This window comes from Tricharina praecox (genome assembly GCF_024521635.1).
Source record: "Tricharina praecox strain CBS 144465 chromosome Unknown BZA05scaffold_18, whole genome shotgun sequence".
Taxonomy (NCBI): domain Eukaryota; kingdom Fungi; phylum Ascomycota; class Pezizomycetes; order Pezizales; family Pyronemataceae; genus Tricharina; species Tricharina praecox.
The window spans coordinates 526,976-548,199 of record NW_026250420.1 but is presented as its reverse complement, the minus strand read 5'-3'; the positions used below and the strand labels follow the sequence as shown (position 1 = coordinate 548,199).

Sequence of the window (21,224 nt, the reverse complement as noted above, 5' to 3'; positions counted from 1 at the left end):
TTCCAAGGTATTTTGTGAGCTCGCTCGCGAATCAGCTTAACTAGTGCCTTGGCACTCCTCACTCCAGCAACCAACACCAGCACCGACACCACCCCAGCGCGTCCCCCCAAACCCCGACATCACAACACACGCAGCATGAATTCGCCGTTCGAAAACCGGCCGCGAGGCAGCACCACCAAACGCGGCACCCCCAAAAATACGTCCAGCAATAATATATTCAGCTCTCCCGTCACCAAGCGCCAACTCTTCCCGAACAACCCACCGATTCGCCAACCCTTGCAGCCGACCTACGACTTCCTTTCCGGCGATGCAGGAGGACCCGCGACGCCCTCTCCCCCGCCTTCGGTTACCCCCGTCTCGGCTCAGAGGAAAGTGAGGGTCGACATTTCGAATGAGGTCATACGCGGCGATCTCAACTCGGTGCGGTACGAGCTACAGATGTTGAAGGAAGAGCGATCGCTGGAAAAGATTAGACACGAGCAGGAGTGCAGGGCTCTTGAGGCTGTCGCGGAGGAACATGCGAAGCGGGCTGATGTGAGTTGGGGGGGGGGGTTCATGTTTGTTCGTTTGTGTCGGGTAGGGTAGACTGATGTGTGTGTGTGTGTGGTGGTAGACGCTGGAATCGGACAAACGGTTTTTGTTCGAGAAGCAGAAAGATCTCGGCGAGAAGCTTCAGGAGATGCGCGCCGAAGCCGCGGAGGCGAAGCGTGGGCTGGAGCGACAGGTGCGACAACTTCGGGCCGAGAGCGCCGAGCTACGGGAGGCGGTGCGGGACAAAGAGGAGGATCTCTCGTCGCAGGAACGGCAGTATAAGCGGCAAATCGATGAGTACGAAACGAGAAGCAATGCACTCAGTCGCGCAAACCAGGAGCTCAAGGAGGAGGTGCACATCAAGGACCGGACGATCGAGGAGGTCCAGCGGAAGTTGGAAGGGAAGGATGGGGAAGCGCAGGAGTTGGAGATTGAATTGCTTAGTGCTAAGGCGCAGACTGGGGACCTGGGGACGCTGAAGGTCCTCAAGAAGGAGCTAGCAGAACAGGTTAACCATATTAAGACCCTGGAATCGACTAATCGAAGGCAACTGTTGGAGTTGAAGTCCCTACGGGAGTCGAGTCGGTCGCTGGAGCTGGTAGAAGAGGAGAAACGGACGCTAGAGGGGAAGTTGAAGATGTTGAATGAGATCCGGGAGGAGCTGTCGGCGGCGCAAGTACGGATATCGGTTCTGCAGGACGAACGGAACGCTTGGGAGAGCTACTTCCAGCGCGAAGGACTAGAGTTCGATTCTCCGGAGAGCCTTGCGAGGGCGTTAATCGAGGAGAGGGTCGAGAGGATCGGCCTCACGGAGAAGGCTGGGCGCCTGGAGCCGGAATTGCTCGAGAAAGATCAAATCATCCAGGAAATGGAGGGAGAGGTCCGTTTGCTCCGCGAAGAGTTGGAGAAGTTGAAAGAGACGGCATCAAAGGATTCCAAGGCACGACAGCGGATGGAGAGACAGAAAGCGTTGGCGCTCAAGGAGGCGCAGTTTCTGCGGGAACAGCTCAAGTCGTTCTCCACGGAAGAAGCCATTCACAACCAAGGCAACTTTGACGAGCAGAAAACGGCAAGAATCCAGGAATTGGAAACCCTTCTCGAAGCGTACAAGACGGAGATCGACGAACTGAAGACCGCCGCCAGCGCCGCCGCCGCGTCTAGCACCAGCAACGAAGCTCAAAATAGCAGAAAGAGGGCCCTCGAGGACACTGCCAGCGACGAACGGCTAGGGGAGCTCAACCGCCGGAACAGGCAATTGCAGAATGGTAATGCGTGATCTTGACTGAACTTGGAAGATCATGTGCTGACTTTACATACAGATATCATGCAATTACAGCGCAAGGAAACTGTTCTAAACGCCGAGATTGAGGCGTTGCATTTCCGCATTACCTCGATGGAAGGCACTTCCATCAGGATCCTACAGCTAAAGGACAATCCTACTGCACGAGAGCAAGCAGTCAAGGTCTCCCAGCTCAAAGCCTTGCAGGAGGAGAATGCCGCTCTACTCGCACAAATAGAAGGCCGAGGCGAAGAAGTCCGCATGGTCCCTCGGGCCACCCTCGAGAACGTCCGGGCCGAAATCAAGGCCATGGAGAAAGTCGTCGCCGAAAAAGAAAAGCGAATGATGCGACTAAAGGAGATTTGGTCGGCCAAATCTCTTGAATTCCGGGAGGCCGTGTTCTCGCTCCTGGGGTGGAAGCTCGATTTCATGCAGAACGGACGGGTCCGTGTCACGCATATGTTCGGTGACGAAAGTCAGAGCATCGAGTTTGACGGAGAAAAAGGTTTGTTCCGCCGTCTCACTCGCCTATCTGGACGCAAGTGGGCTAACCATCTGATTACAGGAACAATGAAAGTCGCTGGTGGACCAGACAGCATGTTCCACAAAGAGATCCGTAACCAGTGCTCCTTTTGGATGGCGCGACAGAGCATACCATGCCTGCTCGCTAGTATCTTAATTGAGCAGTATGAGAAGACCACGAGGGCTCAATTCATGTAAAATGGGAAACCAATGTCTGTTGATGTGTACATGTACCTTTTGCTTCTTACCACTTGTTTGTGTGCCGTTTGATCGTGGCATCTAGAGATATCTCGTTTGGGATGGTTATTGCATGGGCGTTTCGGGGTTGTTCAATGGGTCGTCAATGTACTTCTATTTTCTACTTTTCGGCTTAGGCAATAGTTTGCATTGATGTTATTTACTTTCATCCAAGTATCGGGAAGCAAACAGGTCCAGTGTCCTCAAACCGTGAATGGCAACCACCTTTTTGGTCATAATGCATTCAACCTTTCTAGATCATGGCATAGTGATAATCAATCGTGTGATAATATGTGATTTGAACATTGATTGGACGGATCCATTAGACAAGCTACGTCTCAGGCTGCATAGGGGCTTGGCAAACGCGGTTACCCGACGCTGCGCCCGAACGCTTCACTCAGTATTCTCATTCTCACCTCTGCGACAGCCAGACAGCACGACACACCACGTCCGCCCACCTCAACTACTCGGGAATTTTCATTCCCAGCCCTTTCGCCAACAACAAGAGGCACGCCGATTTCCTTACGCTAAAGAAAAAAATCATCACTGCCCTTTACACACACAGTTCACGACGGTAAACGCGTGGCGAAACTCGTTTTTCGCGCGACAATATGGGTGTCCCAGCCTTGTTCAGATGGCTTTCGCAGCGATACCCGAAGATCGTTTCACCGGTTATTGAGGAGGAGCCGCAGGAGATCGATGGCGTTGTTGTGCCCGTCGACCATACGAAGCCGAATCCCAATGGCGAAGTCGGTTCTCCTCCTTGTTTGATGTCCGAGGGAGCGCCCACGTGCTAATAATGATTTCTTACTACAGCATGACAATCTTTACCTCGATATGAATGGAATCGTACATCCGTGTTCGCACCCCGAGGATCGTCCGCCGCCCGAGACCGAGGAGGAGATGATGATGGAGGTTTTCAAGTACACCGAGCGTGTTGTAAACATGGTGCGACCTCGCAAGGTTCTCATGATCGCCGTCGGTATGCGCTCTCGCCCCAGAATCACCATGTAGGAGGGACTCAGGTTGCTGATCAATCATGCGCGCATAGATGGTGTTGCGCCCCGTGCGAAAATGAACCAGCAGCGGTCCCGTCGTTTCAGATCCGCCCAGGAAGCCAAAGACAAGGAGGAGGAGACCAAGGAGTTGATGAAGATGCTCGAGAGCCAGAAGGGCACAAAAGTTGACGATAGTCTGAAGAATCAGAAGGTTTGGGACAGCAATGCGATTACTCCAGGAACGCCTTTCATGGATATCCTGGCGGCGTCTCTGCGGTACTGGACTGCGTATAAGCTGAACACCGATCCGGCTTGGGCGAAGGTATTTCCCAATAATGTCTTGGTTGGGATAATTGATGCTAACTGACCGGAATAGTTGAAAGTCATTATCTCGGACTCGACCGTTCCCGGAGAAGGAGAACACAAGATCATGGAGTTCATTCGATCTCAGCGCGCCAATCCCGAACATGACCCTAACACTCGGCACGTCATCTACGGTCTGGATGCAGATCTCATCATGTTGGGGCTTGGGACCCACGAACCCCACTTCAGAGTGTTGCGTGAGGACGTGTTTGCAGGAGATACGCGGTCAAAGGCATGCAAGATCTGTGGACAGAATGGGCATGAAGCTGGAGACTGCAAGGGAAAAGCCAAGGAGAAGCAGGGTGAATTTGACGAGAAATCCGCACCCGTCAAGAAGAAGCCGTTCATCTGGCTTCACGTTTCTATTCTACGTGAGTATTTGGCGGTAGAACTTGACGTTAGAGATCAAGGATTCAAGTTCGATCTTGAGCGCGCTCTCGATGACTGGGTCTTTATGTGCTTCTTCGTTGGAAACGATTTCTTGCCCCATCTGCCCAGTTTGGAGATTCGCGACGGCGGAATAGATACACTTATGACCATCTGGAAGGACAACTTGCCCGTCATGGGTGGATACCTCACCAAAGACGGATCCGTGGAGCTAGACAAAGTCCAGTTTGTCCTCGATGGGCTGGCCAAGCAGGAGGATGCTATCTTCAGAAGACGGCGACAGGGAGAAGTTAGACGTGAGGCTGGCGCAAAAAAGCGCAAGCTGAATGAAGAGGCTCAAAGGAACAGATCTGCAAACAATCTTGAAGCACCGGCATATGAAAATGCTATTCTAAAGAGAAAGGGTCCTCCCGACTCGGCGCCGCCACCGATGATCCCGCTGATGAAGCCGGGAGATCTCTCCGCTGAAACGAAGAAGCTGAACTACGACATGGTGATGAATAGGGAGGGCATCCGCAAGGCCAATCTACAGAACAAGAGTGCCGCACAAGCACTCAAGTCACAGCTGCTGTCGGGCGGGTCGGAGGTTGCTGCAGAATCACCCGTCAACGGTGCCGAAATGGAGGACGCCCCCGCCGTCGAGGATACCGAAAGTTCAGTGGTCCCGCACAAGCGCAAGGCGGATGAAGTGGAGCAAACACCACCACCAACACCTAAAAAAGACGATGAGATGCCGCCAGACACTGTTCGTCTCTGGGAGGATGGCTACAGAGATCGGTATTACGAGCAAAAGTTTCACGTTGATCCGAAAGACATTGAGTTTAGGAACAAAGTTGCTGCTCATTATGTAGAGGGCCTCTGCTGGGTCCTCAAGTACTATTTCCAGGGCTGCCCCAGTTGGAACTGGTACTACCCGTACCATTACGCGCCATTCGCTCAGGATTTCCATGACGTGGGCAAACTAGACATCCAGTTCAATGGGGGCAAACCCTTCAAGCCGTTCGAGCAATTGATGGGTGTCTTACCAGCGGCTAGTAAACATAACCTTCCTACGCCCTTCCAGAAGTTGATGACGGAACCGGATTCTGAGATCATTGATTTCTACCCTGAGACTTTCCCCTTGGATCTGAACGGAAAGAAATTTGCATGGCAAGGTGTTGCACTATTGCCATTCATTGACGAGAAACGGTTGCTGGATGCTGCGCAGAAGATCTACCCTCTGCTCACCACGGAAGACGCGGCTCGCAATGCTATGGGTCACGACACGCTGCTCATTTCTGATGGACATCCTTTGTATGATGATGTCGTGAAGCGATTCTACTCCAAGAAACAAGATGTCACGGTATGCTTCCCCGAACACTCCACTAATGTTCGTCCAGTCGCTGATGGACATCGTAGAAATACAAGATCAATGTCCGAACCTCGGAGGGTTTGGCAGGAAAAGTCGAGAAGGACCCCTCCTTCCTTCCGCGCAGCAGGCTTGTCTTCCCACTCGAAGAAGGCGGCATGCCGGACCTTGAAGAAGATCGCACCATGAGTTTGCGCTACGAGATCCCAAAGAGCAAGAACATCCACAAGTCCATGCTCCTCCGCGGCCTCCAGCTTGAACCACCGACGCTCAATCGTGGAGACATTGAACAAACCAAAATGCGCGCTGAAGGCAGGGGGCGATCATACGGCGGCGCGCCTCTCCACAGAGGCCGTGGTGGAGGCCACAACTCCTTCCGTTCGGATCGCAGCGGACCCACCGGACCTCCGCAACATTATCGCCACGGACAGCAGCAGCAGCAGCACCAACAGTCGTACAACGCACCTCCACCTCAGCACAACCAGCAAGCGCCAGGTGCCATACCGATCCCAGGAGCAAACCAGTACGGCGGCTGGGGTAACTACGGCGCTCCGCCAGGAGGTGCATGGGGCGGCTTTCCCCCACCGCTAGGCGGCTTTGCCGGAGGTCTGCCTCCACCGCCCCCCGGTGTTCGCGACGCAGGATCCTACGTTGGTCCTCCACGCGGCCAGGGTAACGACTACCGAGGCGGCGGTGGCGGCGGTCGCGGAGGTCGCGGAGGAGGAGGCGGTTATGGCCGTGACAACCGCGATAATGGCAGAGGCGGCTATAATGGCGGTGGCGGCGGTGGTGGCGGTAGACGTTACTAGATGTAAACTCTAATGATGTGTATTTCCTTGCTTTCCGTGTCCTTTTTGTCTGTGTGTGTTTGTGTTTTGGACGTCATTGTATGGAGTGAGATGAAGAAAAACTGGTTTCCTTGTTATGATTGATTGCACGATGGGATGGGGATGGATGGGGATGGATGGGGATGGGGCAGGGGAGTGGGGATGTTGTACAGTACCTATTTAATGGCCGGGATCTGGCTGCCTTACTCTGCCTTACTCTAGGTAGGCGAAGGGGTCTATCGAAAGTAGCTTCTTGCCTTGCCTTGATCTTGGTGCCTCAGGCCTGCTGGAGTACAATCCATGGCTATGGGATTGTGGGACTGTGCGGGTGCGAATCAACATCGGAATTGTGCAGATGGACGCACTCACCGCCTGTGAACATGGGAACGAAACGTGCGATGTCGTGGAGGGTCATGTGGGATCACTCGGCGAGTGACATCCCTGCCATCAAATCCCAGCGATGTCCCTATTTGCTATGGTCAAGCAAGGTCGCATGTAATTGATGATTACACGGAATAAAGCGATGTCCCCATAGAGTCATAAACAAGCAACCAACGATCGAAACATGAAAAGAAAGCGATGTCCCATACCGGTACCGATAGTAAACCCATAGTTCGAGGTTGAAGCCTGTTGTAGAGCTCTACGCAGCGATGACATGCTCCAGTCATCAGCTCCAGGTCACCAGCTCCAGGCCACCAGACAGCCAGCTCTACATAGAGTAAAGCATGTGCATGTAAGTAGAGTACTCTATCGATTGACCGAGCAGGGGGGGGGGGCATGGGGCCGTCGCGCAAACTCCCAAATTCCCAAGGACCAAGCTATGTGCATACCTGGATACTTGGATAAAGTACTCGACCAGCGCCAGAAACAGGCAGGTGCTCTACTAGTAATAGTAATATGTAGTGCTATGTATACCCGGCACGTCACCCACCTGGTTTTACTGGGAGCTGCGGGTTTACATACTAGAGTAGAGTTTGGTTAAGCCGATACGGGTACGAAGGGAAGGGTATGAAACGGAGGGATGGAATGGGATGGGAACGGAAGGGAAGGGAAGGAGAGGGAAGCGAAGGGAAGGGCGTGGTATGGATGAAACTGTAGTTTGTCGGGGTCGGGGAGGATGGATAGGATGTAGAATGGACCGAGTACCGTACTGGTGCTCTGGGAGTCTGGGAGTCTTGGGTCTGACAATCTGGGAGGTCCCTAGAACTGTATACCCACGGTACTCCACCGCAGTGGGCTTGGAATATTGCTAGGTACTCTCCCTCTACACAGAGTTCCACAGTTATCCATCCGATTCGATACCGAACATGCGCACTCTACAAGTATCCACTCTACCGTACTCTACTCTACTCTCGGAGCCCGGGTCCGGGATCCCGGGAGCCCCGGGAGTGTGCTTGAGTTGCAACCTGCGCCACGCTGGCGTTCTCGGATCCGAGGCTCGGTCCGTTTCGGAATGAGCGGAATGGACATGGCATGCGCAGGACCGGGGACTCGGGGACTCGGGGGACTGGGGGACTGGGGGACTGGGGGACTGGGGCACTGGGGCACTGGGGCACTGGGGGACTGGGGACTGGGGAGAGCCTAGGGGTGCGGCTCCCGCGTGGGCGTGGGACGTCGGGGTGCCTCCCCTTTCTTGGGGAAGTGAGGAAGCAAGCGGGCAAACCACCCGCCGTCCCGCGTAAGTTACTCTACTCTACTCTATGATGTGCTCGAGTACATACATAGCGAAAGGAAGGAGCGCGGAGGAGCCACGCAATTGCTTACTTGAGCACATATCATAAGTATGCAGAGTATGTACGGGCGCTATGAGCTGAGACTGTGAGACTGTGAGACATGCAACGGGTACCTGCATGCGCTGCGCTGCGTTCTCCGGTCTGCGGTCTCCGGTCTCTGGTCTCTCGTGTCTCGTGTGCGCACTGCGACTGCGACTGCGTGGTCCGTGTACTCCGTATATACTGGAGCCTGTGAGTGAGTGGTGTGGTCTGCCTAATCCCGTTCTATTCATATCCAACCTGCGGCTGTGCTTTGTTTTTCCTTTCCCCCTTCCTTTTCCCTTCCCTTTCCCTTTTTCCTTCCGAGCGCGCCGACTTCCGGTGGGCGTTGCTTTAGCTATGTGCACACGTATCTAGAGTAGATACATACATGGGGCACGGGGCACGGATCGATGTCCGGAAATTATCCGGGAATCGTCCGGGAAGGGCTGATGGGCCCCCATGGCAGAATGGCTTCCAGAAGTTCCGCCGCAGGCAGGGGAGGGCGAACAGCCGGCGGAGGGGTGGAGGGGGTGGAGGGGGTAGAGCCTGGAGGGGGTGGGAGGGGGTATGTAGGCGAAATGATGTGTGCACTGTGGTGGCCGCTGGCGAGGCGCGAGGCCCGAGGCGTCGGTGGGCCGTCCATAACCTACTCTACCGTATTCGTTCCTGACCGGTAACGACTGACGACTGTGGAGCTGAAGGCTGAGCCGGAGGGCTCGTTATGAGTGAATATGATATGATATGTGGAGTATAACTTCCCGTCTGCGCTTCGGGAGTGCCGAGACAGTGTCTGCTATATACCGGTAGTAGTGTACTATGGAGTGCGGTAGAGTATGTCGGCTGTGTGAGGCTGTGAGCCCTTCGATGCCATTCGCGGCCTTGCCGCCTCGCGGCACAGCACTGAGACATAAACTCAGGGCAAAGACTGTAGCAGTTGCGAACATGACTTTGGAGTCTGGAGGCTGCACGGGACGGGATTGAGGCGGGATAGTGGATCAAACACAGCACTCTCAGCACACCCAGCACAGCACGATCCAGAAGACTGGGGGATTCAAGATTCAACACATCCACACATCCATAGACTTTTGAGACAGAGTACCGGCGCATGCCCTTGAAGTGACACATGTAGAGTACTCTACCCATGGTGGCAGTATGTAGGTAGGCAGGTACTGAGGAGTGCGAAGGAAGAGGCGGAAGTTGGCATCATCGGTGAGCACTGGAGAGACGAGAGAGGAGACCTTGTTGAGACCTGATGGGACCGATGTGTTATGGAGGTGGGACCCGATGCAGGCCGACGCAGGCCCGATGCGGCCATTCGAACGTTGGATTGATTCTGTTGCCACTGTTTCTGTTCTTCCTGTTCTTCGGTCGGTCTATGGTCCTCACCACCTTGTACATAACCATCTTGTACATCACCATCATCGTCATCACCATACAACTCTTTTCCAATTAATCACGCTTTTGCCTCTCACCCGTTCTTGGGTCTCCCATCACTCCATCTACACTTTCCAGCCGAGATTCGAGATTCGCCTAGCACCTCTCCGGAGTCCGAATTAATGCATTCATCCACCCGTCCTGTCTCTCGAGTCTCTCGGATCTCTTTCTCCAACCTTTCCATCCACATTTACTACCGGTATAGTTATGCATCCCGCATATGCTCCCGCCTTTGCTCTCGCCTCTACTTCCGAACAGACGACATCATCACAGGGCACACAGCTCGAGCTCGAGCTCGCGATCGACTTTCGAGATCTGTGCGCGCCTGACTAGTGTTTGGCGTTTGACCTAGTGGTGTGGCCCGCTCGGCTTCCGGCATCGTGGAAAATGTCCGAGTGTACGAGTGTCCGAGTGTCCGAGTATGTCGGAATGATCGGAATTCTCGGATTGCTCGGATTGCTCGGATATTTGTCCCTCTGACCGCCGAAAGAACTGTTGCTGCTGGGGATGGTGACCATGGTGCCAGGTACGGTCCCGGCCATTTGGTGCTCACGAGCTGGCGATACCGCAGAGAACCTGTGCCGTATTCCTACTGCCAGTGTTCAGGGGTGGAGCTTTGGAGTGATCCGTCACTAAAGGTGAACCCGATGAACCAAGGGCGCAATTTACACTGTACAGAACAGAAATACTAATATACTACCTAGTAAATCCATACACGACCGTGATCCGTCAGGCGATGAACCGAGTCATCAGATTTACTACATATACACAACAGAAATACTTACGGGGGATGGATTCTTCAACGCTCAGCGATCGGCAGCCGGGCTCGATGGCAGTGTACATACTCGCACTAACTACAACTCTACGAATAGTAAACATGATTAGTATCGTCTTCGTCGCCGCCGGAGCAGTCAGTTGCGCCGTGCAGACGTTGCGGACGTCGACGGGCAAGAGTCCGCGTGCGCAGGTGTGGGGCAGTTGACTGGCGGGCGGCTCGGGCAGGCAACGATGACGACCATAACAATAACGACAACAACAGGCTATAGCCATCAAGCCAGCGTTAAAATCCCCAGACTCCAACACGGCGCATATGATGTACGAGTACATAACCTGATTCTCATCCCATCCTGATCGCTCCGGAGTGCAACCGCGCCACGCCGCACCCGCTGCAGCAGCAGGAGCAGCACGCACTGACTGGGCGGTCGGTCGGACGCACTGCCGTCTCGTGTGCGTGAGATCCGTCAAGATCCGCTCCGGTGGAACCTTGGACCGGCAGAGAAATGAAGGAAGTCCGAAGGGGAATGGAGGGATCTTCCTTTCTTTCCTTTCTTTCGCATTTCCAGTTCATCCCACTCCTCTCGTCTGTCGATTGACCTTCTTACTAAGTAAGTCCTCAAGCAAATACCGATGTACCGGTAGTTATTCCCACTGGCACCGTCCAATCCTGTTTTTTCTTTCTTTTTTTATCTGGCAACGCACGGTTTGTGGCGTCGACGTCGCCATCACCGTCGATTCCGCTGTCGATTCCGTCATCCAGTGGAGCACCCGCCCGCGCATGCCGACCCATGCTCAGCAAAAAGCAAAAAGCAAAAAGCAAAAAGCAAAAAGCAAAAACATGGGTGTTACGAACTTACGGTAACATCGATCAGCGCGACAAATAAGTTAGTTCACTAACTTAGCCAAACTACTAGTATTGTGTATGATGCACCCGCTAGCAAGGGCTGGCTCGGCAGCCATGCATGCAGTGAGTAGTTTGTTCGCGGGTGGGGAGGGGAGAGGGTGGGGAGAAAGAGGATGGGGAGGGAGAGGAAGAGGGAGAGGGTGGGGTCAGAAACAACAAACAAAAGATGGTGGTGGTGGTGGTGGTGGTGTGACGAGCGATCGAGATGGTGGATGGTGGATGGTGGATGTGAAGACGTGAGATGGTGGATGTGAGGATGCGGTCTGAGGGGGAGGCGGGGGTGGGGCGGGCGGATGGCTGAAGCTGCGGATGGTCGGTAGTAGTCAGGTAACTGGAGTACGTACCGGTACTCGCGGTGCCGGCGGTCTGGAGAGTGTGGCTTGGACGGGTGTCGGCGTGGAGAGAGTGAATGAGGTTTGGCTGGTACGAGGTAGTTAGGTGGAGTGGAGTGAGTAGGAGGTATTCTGGCTCTCGTGAAGACTGAGACCAAGACTGAGACCAAGACTGAGACTGAGACTGAATGTGCTCTGTCTCTCGGGGAAGGATGAGAATGGGCGTGCTCAGGCTCTCTCTCCGGAAGACCGAGGATGCTCAACGTACTTATTTGTTTTCACACCTACCTCATACTAGTATGCATACTCTACGCGCAGACTTGCGTTTCGGATTCCATCTTCTTCCTCGTCGTCGGCGTGTTGATCTCCCCACTAGCACATGTCCCAGTTAACCCACCAAGCTGCCAGAAATCATTTCTATTTTAACGATCCGGATCCCTAACAACCTCCAGTCCCCACCTACGCGGCTTTCCGGTGTCTTTCTTTCTTTCTTTCTTTCTTCCCACAACTGGAACCGGTACATCCTCTACTTTCTTCTACTCTACATGTGCATGTGCATGTCGGCATAGATTCGAATTGCTATTGTTGTTGTTACTCAGCCCGCCCACCCCCGTATTATTACTATTATACCTTCCATACCATACCGCTCCTTGTCTTTGCCGACCCATTGTTATTTATTGTCCCCGGCCGTTACCTTGTTGTTATTGTTGCTGCCTGCTCTTGTTGTTCTTGGATCTGTTTCCTCCTTCTCCACCTCTTAGTCTTCCTCTTCCTTCACCTTCACCTTCGTTTCACCCGACCCCAGTTTCTGTACAGGAAGAAAAACAAACCGGCAATCACCATCCTCATCTCGACACTTCCAGCACAACACTCCCCCGACGGTCCATCAATCATCCGACCACCCAACCCCACATCTAACCACACCGTCTGAGATCGTTCCTCCTCCTCCTCTACCGTTCGAACGAACCCTTCACCGTATTTCCGCTGCTAGTGTACCATACAAAAAAAATCGGAAAATCTCTCGTTTGTTCGATAGTCTCGGTCCATCCCACTCCCCTCTCAACATGGCATACCCAGGCGGAGGAGAGCGGCGAAATAGCTTCGAAGACTCGGCACACCCGTATCCGTACGCATACAGCGCTCCCGACATCACCGACCCAGACCAGCAGCCCGAGCGGCTTCCCCTGACCGGCCCGTACTACACACTCGAGGACCCACCAGCCATCGGCACCGGCAGGCCATCACCCTTCCATGGGCCCTTCGACGACTCGCGGCCGACATCCCCGGGCGGTGGTGGTGGTGGCTTGCGGCAGTCGTTCCCGACGACGCTCTCGAACGAGTCGGTGTCGGCGCTGAGCTCGTTCAATGGCGCGACCACAACCCCCTACGACAACAGCAGTGCCATGAGTGTGAGCAGTAGGAACACAAGCATGGATTTCGACGGGCGGCGGCAGACGCTCAGTGGCATGGGCATTCGGCGGAAGGAGACCAGGAAGGTCAAGATCAGGAAGGGGCAGGCGCTGTCGATCGAGTACGAGGTGCCTTCGGCCGTCGCGAACGCCATCCAGGAAAAGTACCGTGCGGGCGATCTGGAGACGGGGAGCAAGGAGTTCACTCATATGCGGTGTAGGTTTTTCCGGGGGAGAGAGACGTCGTTCCCCGCGTAGTAGTGGTACTAGTACTAGTAGTCTCGTGTAACTAACTTCAGCCCCACAGACACTCCCGCCACATGTGATCCGGACGACTTCACGTTGAAGAACGGCTACAGCCTGCGTGCGCAGACGTACGATCGGCACACGGAGATTCTGATCGCCATTACGTATTACAATGAGGACAAAGTCCTGACGGCGCGCACGCTCCACGGTGTGATGCAGAATGTGAAGGAGTTTGTGAAGCTCAAGAGGTCGCAGTTCTGGGACAAGGGAGGACCGGCGTGGCAGAAGATTGTGGTCTGCCTCGTGTTCGACGGAATCGGGCCGTGCGACAAGGAGACTCTGGATCTTCTCGCAACCGTCGGTGTCTTCCAGAACGACGTGATGAAGAAGGATGTCGACGGACAGCCGACCACCGCGCACATCTTCGAGTACACCACGCAGATCTCGGTCACGGCGAGCCACCACCTTAGCCGCCCCAAGGGCGAGGATGACGAATCGGCGTTTCCCCCGACGCAAATCATCTTTTGCCTCAAGCAAAATAACAGCAAGAAGATCAACTCTCACCGATGGCTGTTCAACGCGTTCGGCAGGATCCTCCAGCCGGAAATCTGTATCCTACTCGACGCAGGAACTAAGCCCGGATCCGGGAGTCTGCTGGCTCTTTGGCAGGCGTTCCATAATGACAAGTTCGTTGTCCTCCCCGTCTTGCGCCATGTTTTGATATGCTGACCGTGAGTAGGAACTTGGGCGGTGCTTGTGGAGAGATTCACGCCATGTTGGGGCATCGGGGAAGGAATCTGGTCAACCCATTGGTAGCGGCCCAGAACTTTGAGTACAAGATCAGTAACATTCTGGACAAGCCGTTAGAATCGGCGTTCGGTTATGTGTCCGTTTTGGTATGTGTTTCTCTGTCTCTATCGCCGGCACGGTCCGGACTAACAGCGCCAGCCTGGTGCCTTCTCCGCGTACAGGTACAGAGCCATCGCCGGACGTCCCTTGGACCAGTACTTTCACGGCGACCACACCATGTCGGAACGCTTCGGCAAGAAGGGAATCGACGGTATGAACATCTTCAAGAAGAACATGTTCTTGGCCGAGGACCGTATTCTCTGTTTCGAGGTGGTGGTTAAAGCGGGAAGCAAGTGGCATCTGTCGTACGTCAAGAGCGCAAAGGCCGAGACCGACGTTCCGGATGGCGCCGCCGAGTTCATCTCGCAGAGACGACGATGGCTAAACGGATCCTTCGCGGCCACCATCTACGCTCTGATGCACTTTGGCAAGATGTACAAGAGCAGCCACAACATCATCCGCATGTTCTTCTTCCACTGCCAGCTGTTGTACAATATTTTCTCGACGATCATGTCGTGGTTCATGATCAGTAGGTTCCCGCGTGCAGTTTGTTTCTAGCCTCGAATGGATACTTACGGTGCGGAAAATTTAGGTTCCTTCTGGCTGACTACTTCCGTCATCATGGACTTGGTCGGAAATCCAACGGCTGAGGAAAAGACGTTGGGCAAAGTGGGCTGGCCGTTCGGAGACACGGTTTCGCCGATCGTCAACTCGTTCCTCAAATACATATATCTCGCATTCCTGCTCTTGCAATTCGTTCTCGCGCTGGGCAATCGTCCCAAAGGGTAACAGAGCACCGCTCCGCTTTCCTCCTCCCTGATCCCTGGGCTGACCTCTATCCAGATCCAAAAAGGCCTACATGTTGTCTTTCGTCATCTTTGGTCTCATACAGGCATACGTCCTGATCCTCTCCTTCTACCTGGTCTTCAACGCCTTTTCCAAGACCGCCGGATGGGACGAGCTCTACTCCCCGACCGTCGGCGGCTTCATCACAAACATGTTTGTCACCAACACCGGTCTGATCATCCTCGCCCTCGCCGCGACCTGGGGCCTCTACATCGTGTCCTCCCTGATGTACCTGGACCCGTGGCACATGCTGCACTCGTTCCCGGCATACCTCTTCCTCGCGTCGTCGTACACCAACGTCCTGAACGTCTACGCCTTCTGCAACTGGCACGACGTGTCGTGGGGCACCAAGGGCTCCGACACGGCCGAAGCGATGCCGTCGGCGAAAACGCACAAGATCGCGGGCGGCGACAAAGTGATGGAGGTCGAGGTGATACCGAAGACGGACGTGGACTCGCAGTTCGAGGAAGTCGTCAAGCGCTGCCTGCGACCCATCGAGATCAAGGAGGAGAAGGAGGAGAAGAGTCTCGACGACTCGTACAAGTCCTTCCGCACCCGGCTGATCACTGCGTGGATCATACTGAACGCCGCCGTAGCGGTGTTTGTCACATCCGAGGCGTTCGATTGGGTCGGCCCAGACTCGAAGAAGAGGACCGCCGAATACTTCCGCTTCATCTTGCTTGCGACAGCAGCTCTGTCGTTTTTTAGGTTCTGTGGGTTCACGTACTTCTTGGGCCGCGCGGCGGTTTGTTGCTGCTTCATGAGGAAGTAGGGGGGCAGTAAAATGGTTGGTTCGTGGGGGAATGGGTGTTTGTATCTCTTATACCTGTCTGGCGTTTTAATGTTCGTGTTTTCCACCACATCACATCACTGTTTTGACGTGGGAGGTGGCTAATCTCGAGCTTGTATTTTGGGGGCGGGGGATGCGGTTGTTTTTTTGAGGGGGGCGGGCAGGTTATGCGCTTGATGCTTGTTCAATGTTCAATGTTGATGCCGCCACTACTTATGTAATCGATCTGTTCTGGGGGGCGGGGGGCGGGGGGCGGAGTGGTTAAGGAGTTTGATTTTTGCTGCTGCGATGTAGGTATACTTTAGTTACACATGATAGTTACACATGATATATGGATGAATTTGATACCTTGGATACATGTATGTAGTACCTCTATTCGCGATTCGCTGCTTCGTCAAGCTCCGATGACTGAGATGATTCGATTCTATCGTGCAGTGCCTCGGAGTCTCGGAGTCTTGGAGTCTTGGATGGACAAGGTCGAATAGGAACTACCAAGAAGAAGAAAAGCACATTAGACGTAAATAGGGCGACTGGTCACCGGGCTGCAGCAACCCATCAAGACTCCAAGAGGAATACATAATCTGCAAGGGGATCGTTGTTCAGGATACCATCAGCAGCAGCAGCAGCAGCAGCAGCACAACCGTTTTTTGCTGCAATCATTACATTCGACCTTGGTAGAGTAGATCATGGTAGATTACATATTCGTAAGCTGTAACCACCACAACTGTGGGCGCACACTCTGCCCAATCATGGCGGTCACTCTCGTGGCGAGTGATACCACGTAAGTAGAGTACATGAAAACTACACGAGCCTGGCCACTGAATATCCCAAGCACTTAGCACACTACTATAGAGTAGTATATACCTAGAGTATCCGCGGGACAAGTATCTCAGAACTCAGAACCCGGAACTCGGAAGTCACCACGGCCATCGGCTGGCCCACTGATCTACCGATCCACCGATCCACCGAGCTGGTTATCCAAACCAGACCGGACTGGACTATACGGACTGGACGGAACCGGATGGGACTGGACGGACTGGGCTGAACGGACTGGACTGGATTGGACTGGACTAGACTGGACTGTAGTCACTGCCATGCGATCGCTGAAGAAACACAAAAATAAAGGTTCCGGGTCCCAGTCGAGCCGAGTGCCCCGAGTCCCCCGACTCTGCCCGGTCCGGTCCGGAAACTTCCGTCTTCTGTCTTCTGAACTGATACAGTCCGATCCCGACATCGGTAACGTTCAACGCTGACTACCTACGGTACGGCTATGACCACCCTTTGGTTTCAATCGAGCCTAGGGGGACTGCTCAGTGCTAGGTCTAGTCCAGTCCAGTCCCGTCCAGTCCCGTCCAGTCCAGTCCACTCTGGTCCGAACCAAAAGTTGGAGTTGAACCACGACACTTAGACACACATCACGCCAAATTCAGAAACATAAAACCGTGTAGGTATACTATTTTCATTTTCATTCCGCGATGGCTCTCACGCCCACTACACACCCATGAACGTACGTCGTAAGAAACAAGTAAGAACAAGAACAAGTAAAAGGCCTCTATTCCCATCCTACACACACAGGCAAAGACTCTGCAGCCCACATCCCTTTATGACCGCCCCCGCTTCTGTTCCACCCAGTCTCGCTGCCAGAACTGATTGAAATAGGTGCCTAGTAGCGGCCTCCGGGCGGTGGCTGTTGTCCACTATAGTACTGTCCTTGAGGCGGCGGGGCACTGTACCCAGCGGGCGGCGGCGGCACGTACCCCTGCTGATACTGCTGTCCAGACGAGGGGGGATACCCATATTCCTGACCGCGGGGCGCAGGCGAATGTGAGGACTGCGCAGGATTGTTGTAGGACTGCGGCCCATGTCCCTGCTGTCCATGTCCCGGCTGCCCCTGCGGGTACTGCTGGTGACCATACTGTTGCGCCTGGGGTTGCTGGCTGTACGATGGAGGGTACTGCTGCTGGCCACCGCCCGGGGCTTGGTAGTACTGGCTTGGTGGGGCCGCCGGCGCACTGCCGCCGTATGAGGGCTTGGCGGGAGCGGGCGGCGCGTAGCCGGATTCTTTCTCGTCCTTTTTGTCATACTGTGCGCTCCGTCAGTGAGGTACACTTCCCGTTGGGAGACGGGGAAGACGTACGGTTCTGTCGATACTACCTAACAGAAGCTTGGTGTACCACAGCTCACGCGTAAGCGCCATGTTGGTCATCCGCCGGAACTCGGCTGATTCCATTTCGAAGTCTTGTTTGAGGGTTAGCGGGGATCTCGGAGGGAGTGGGTTGATCCGTACTGGATGTGCAATCGATCAGACCGCCGACTTCGGGGTCCGAATCGAGGGATGCAAGGAAGTCCTGGGCATCGGCATCTACACCGACCTGCGCGATTTGAAATGCGACAGCTATATGTCACGTTAGAACGGGTAAGGGAGAGGCGGGAGGAGAGGCGACAAACGCTTGATTTTGTAGTCTTTGATGAGGCGCTGGAATTCGCGGCCGGGACTGTCTGTGGGCTGAATGGTATGTGAGCGTCATCGGCGTGATGAAATGTGAATTGGGTGGGGTATCCTACCATTCCGTCGGTAATGATGATCACCAGCAGCGGTTTCTTGATATTAGGGGTCTGCTCATGAACCTCGCCCAGATATTTCCTGAGAATTTTGTCGCGCAGCGACGTAACCAGCGGAGTAACGCCCTGGAACCTCACTCTGTTCACCAGATCCTCCGCCTGGGCCTCGGTGCGAATATTATCCCCCTCCACAGTCGAGTTCAAGAACTTGACCGAGAAGCCATCCTGATCGAAAAGACTACTTGCGAACGCGGCGCTCCTCAGCAGCGATTTCAGCTCACCCTGGAGCTTCGAGAACTCGATCGAGCCACTGTCGTCCACCAGGAAGACGATATCGTACAGCGCCAGCTTTACGAGGTCGAACGAGATCTCGAGAGGAATGTCCCAGCGCCCGCAGATGGTGGTCACGGGATCCGTACGTCCGAGCTGCGCCGCTAGCTGTCGTAATCTGTTGTCATCGTAGAAATTCCCCAGGTTGTTCTCCGTCGTCGTCTCCTTCAGGATCGAGAAGAGGATCTCCGGGTCGGTTGCGGGGCTAGCTTTCTTTGGTGGGAGCGCGCCCGCGCCGGGGGGCGCCGGTGCACCGTACGACTGTGGGGGATAGGCTTGTTGGCCGCCGCCGTACTGCTGCTGCTGCTGCTGACCGTACGACTGTTGCTGCGGAGGAGGAGCTTGCTGCTGTTGAGGTTGCTTCACTGTCGTCAGCGCGATGGCAACCTACATTGTGGCGGTGGAGAAACGCACGTAGGCCTGGTACTGAGCTTGTCCGGTCTTTTGCGGGTTGTAAGTTGCCGGTGGCTGCTGGCCGGTGTATGTTGGACGACTGTCGGCGCCAGGATAGGCTGAAGCGGCGGCGGGGGCGCCGCCCGGGGGTTGCGCACTCTGGACTTTCGCCGCGGCCATCTTGCTAGCGAGCTATGGGTAGCAATAGCCACGAGTCAGTCTCCAATGATGCCACGTGGGGGCCTCCAGTCGTCGGGCAACGTACCCCCATAGTTTGTTGTTGATAGCTGTAAATGATGACGGTGTTTTACTATACAAGATACGAGGATCTTGTGTGTGAGCGAAGGTGTTTTGAGATGGATTTGTCGCGACGGGACGGAGGATGGGTTGCAGGCTACTCCAAGAACTTATACTCCCGATCGGTTTGGGAGGCCCAGGGGGGAGTGCGTACTTTTATGCGCTCACATTCTAAAGACGCTGGGCATTGGGAGCACAGGTGGGGCTGGCTGGGCTGACGCGGGGTAGTTTGGGTAAGTACCTCAGCTAACCAGCCAGAGAGGCTTTGAGAACAAAGCACCACCGAGATCCTTGCAGTCATACACATGCAAGCTTCAACAATCACCGTCATGCCGCAGGGGCCCAGATATTGGCGGCGGCTACAAGCCCCCCAACTCGTTAGCAGAGGCGGCTATGCATGTACCAGGTCCGTCACGTGAAGCGCCGTGTCTCCAGAGTCCACAGGTGCCACATAGAGCTTGTGATACGTATTAAGGATTACTGGGAAGGAACACATAAGCACAACGTGAGACCGGCGATCATCTGATGGTGTCGATGGGCCATGCAGACGCTTCGTCATTGTTGTCGCCCCCGAAGTAAACACCGCCACTCGAGCTCCCTCCTCGGATCATTGTGGCCATTCCACACTTAAGCCGGCCAGTCCGTTGATACTTAAACGTCGGGCTGGCCGTTGGTCTGTAAGTGGCCCAGCAGCCCGCCGGACTGTTGAGTTGTTGAGCAGTGCGATTGACGGAGGGTCAAGTCCACGCAACCCAAAGCAATCCGCAGCAACCGGCCGGCCGCTGTGCTCTCTCGGTTGGGCCGATTACAAAGCAGACGGCGGGCTCTTGCTTCTGGCCGGATGCCCACATTACAAACGGAGGCGAGTCACGACGAGCCTGGGAATTGTACCACTGATGCAACCCTCCGGATGGCGATTGCCACGGAAGCCATGTGGTGCCAGTGGTGATCTTGGGATGGGGATTTGGAAAGTGAGGAATTGCCCCCTCATCTTGCTCCTCCTAACATTCACGCGAATTCCAATCCGCCTGCATCGACTTCACAGACAGACATACAGCCGATTCCTACATGTGTATATGCATCTCCAGTTTTCTTCAAAGTTCACGCCAATCGTAGGGAAATGTTCGCAAAATATCCCCCACGGCTATTCGCATGGCTGTTCGCATGGCTGTTCGCATGGCTGTTCGCATGGCTGTTCGCATGGGACTTTCCACCTTCCACCTTCCGTTCGTAGTGGCCGCCTGCCTATTGGCAAGTCCCGTCAAGGCCGTCAAGGCCGTCACCTCTCCCCACAGGGCTGCAGGGAGAGTAAGTAACCATCCGGATATACACAAACCCATCTGTCGAGTGTCCAGTGTCTGCCTAGAGCGAGCGGCTCGGTTGGTAGCTAGCCGTGGCTGGTGATGGGCTTGCATATTGTGTCACTCAGCCCTGGGGGCTGCTTTTCCGATATGCAGGTATGCAGGTATGTGGTTACTTATCATACTGCCGAGAAAGGAATGACTCTTTTACTTTTTCGCTTTTTCGGGCGCAGTTGCGGATTTGCGTGACTGTGCAAGCGGGCATGGATTAGCACTCGGTTACTACTAGTGTCAGCATCCGGGGGGCGCATGCAACGGCAACCGGCACACGTGGACCGGCAGGAGGCCCCACTGTCCCACATGGGGGCATATATACAATGTACCGGTAGTTTTAAGAGACACAGTGAGACGATGCCGAGTGCGCGGTTGTGGTTAGTTAGGCCAGTCGACTATAATATGTACCGAGGCCAAGCACGTAAGATCAGCAAGGTCAGCAAGGTACCTACTC

General features: G+C 54.6%; 4 protein-coding genes across 4 annotated transcripts; 3 read left to right on the top strand and 1 right to left on the bottom strand.

The window, feature by feature from the left end:
• The first annotated feature begins 54 nt into the window (after positions 1–54).
• On the top strand, positions 55–2,756 carry BZA05DRAFT_403146 (spindle assembly checkpoint component Mad1). Its single transcript, XM_051484171.1, has 4 exons — positions 55–534; positions 614–1,796; positions 1,851–2,315; positions 2,376–2,756. Exons 1-4 carry the CDS (start codon positions 136–138, stop codon positions 2,528–2,530), a joined length of 2,202 nt encoding a protein of 733 aa, XP_051338001.1. The 5' UTR covers positions 55–135; the 3' UTR covers positions 2,531–2,756.
• A 228-nt stretch (positions 2,757–2,984) lies between these two features.
• Positions 2,985–6,755, top strand: BZA05DRAFT_475234 (exoribonuclease 2). The gene is made up of 5 exons (XM_051488175.1): positions 2,985–3,318; positions 3,386–3,551; positions 3,621–3,889; positions 3,944–5,659; positions 5,716–6,755. Exons 1-5 carry the CDS (start codon positions 3,181–3,183, stop codon positions 6,472–6,474), a joined length of 3,048 nt encoding a protein of 1,015 aa, XP_051338000.1. The 5' UTR covers positions 2,985–3,180; the 3' UTR covers positions 6,475–6,755.
• A 6,002-nt stretch (positions 6,756–12,757) lies between these two features.
• On the top strand, positions 12,758–15,815 carry BZA05DRAFT_339856 (chitin synthase III; the record flags this gene model as incomplete). The annotated part of the gene is made up of 6 exons (XM_051480950.1): positions 12,758–13,319; positions 13,410–14,034; positions 14,088–14,244; positions 14,297–14,726; positions 14,790–14,982; positions 15,041–15,815. 6 exons carry the CDS (start codon positions 12,758–12,760, stop codon positions 15,813–15,815), a joined length of 2,742 nt encoding a protein of 913 aa, XP_051337999.1.
• Positions 15,816–17,268: 1,453 nt separating this feature from the next.
• BZA05DRAFT_403135 (uncharacterized protein) lies at positions 17,269–19,639 on the bottom strand. Its single transcript, XM_051484170.1, has 7 exons — positions 19,384–19,639; positions 19,140–19,310; positions 18,399–19,085; positions 18,282–18,339; positions 18,121–18,228; positions 17,971–18,071; positions 17,269–17,916 (listed from the first exon to the last, which is right to left on the bottom strand). The coding sequence occupies exons 1-7, from the start codon at positions 19,387–19,389 to the stop codon at positions 17,497–17,499; spliced, it is 1,551 nt and encodes a 516-aa protein (XP_051337998.1). The 5' UTR covers positions 19,390–19,639; the 3' UTR covers positions 17,269–17,496.
• Between the last annotated feature and the right edge of the window lie 1,585 nt (positions 19,640–21,224).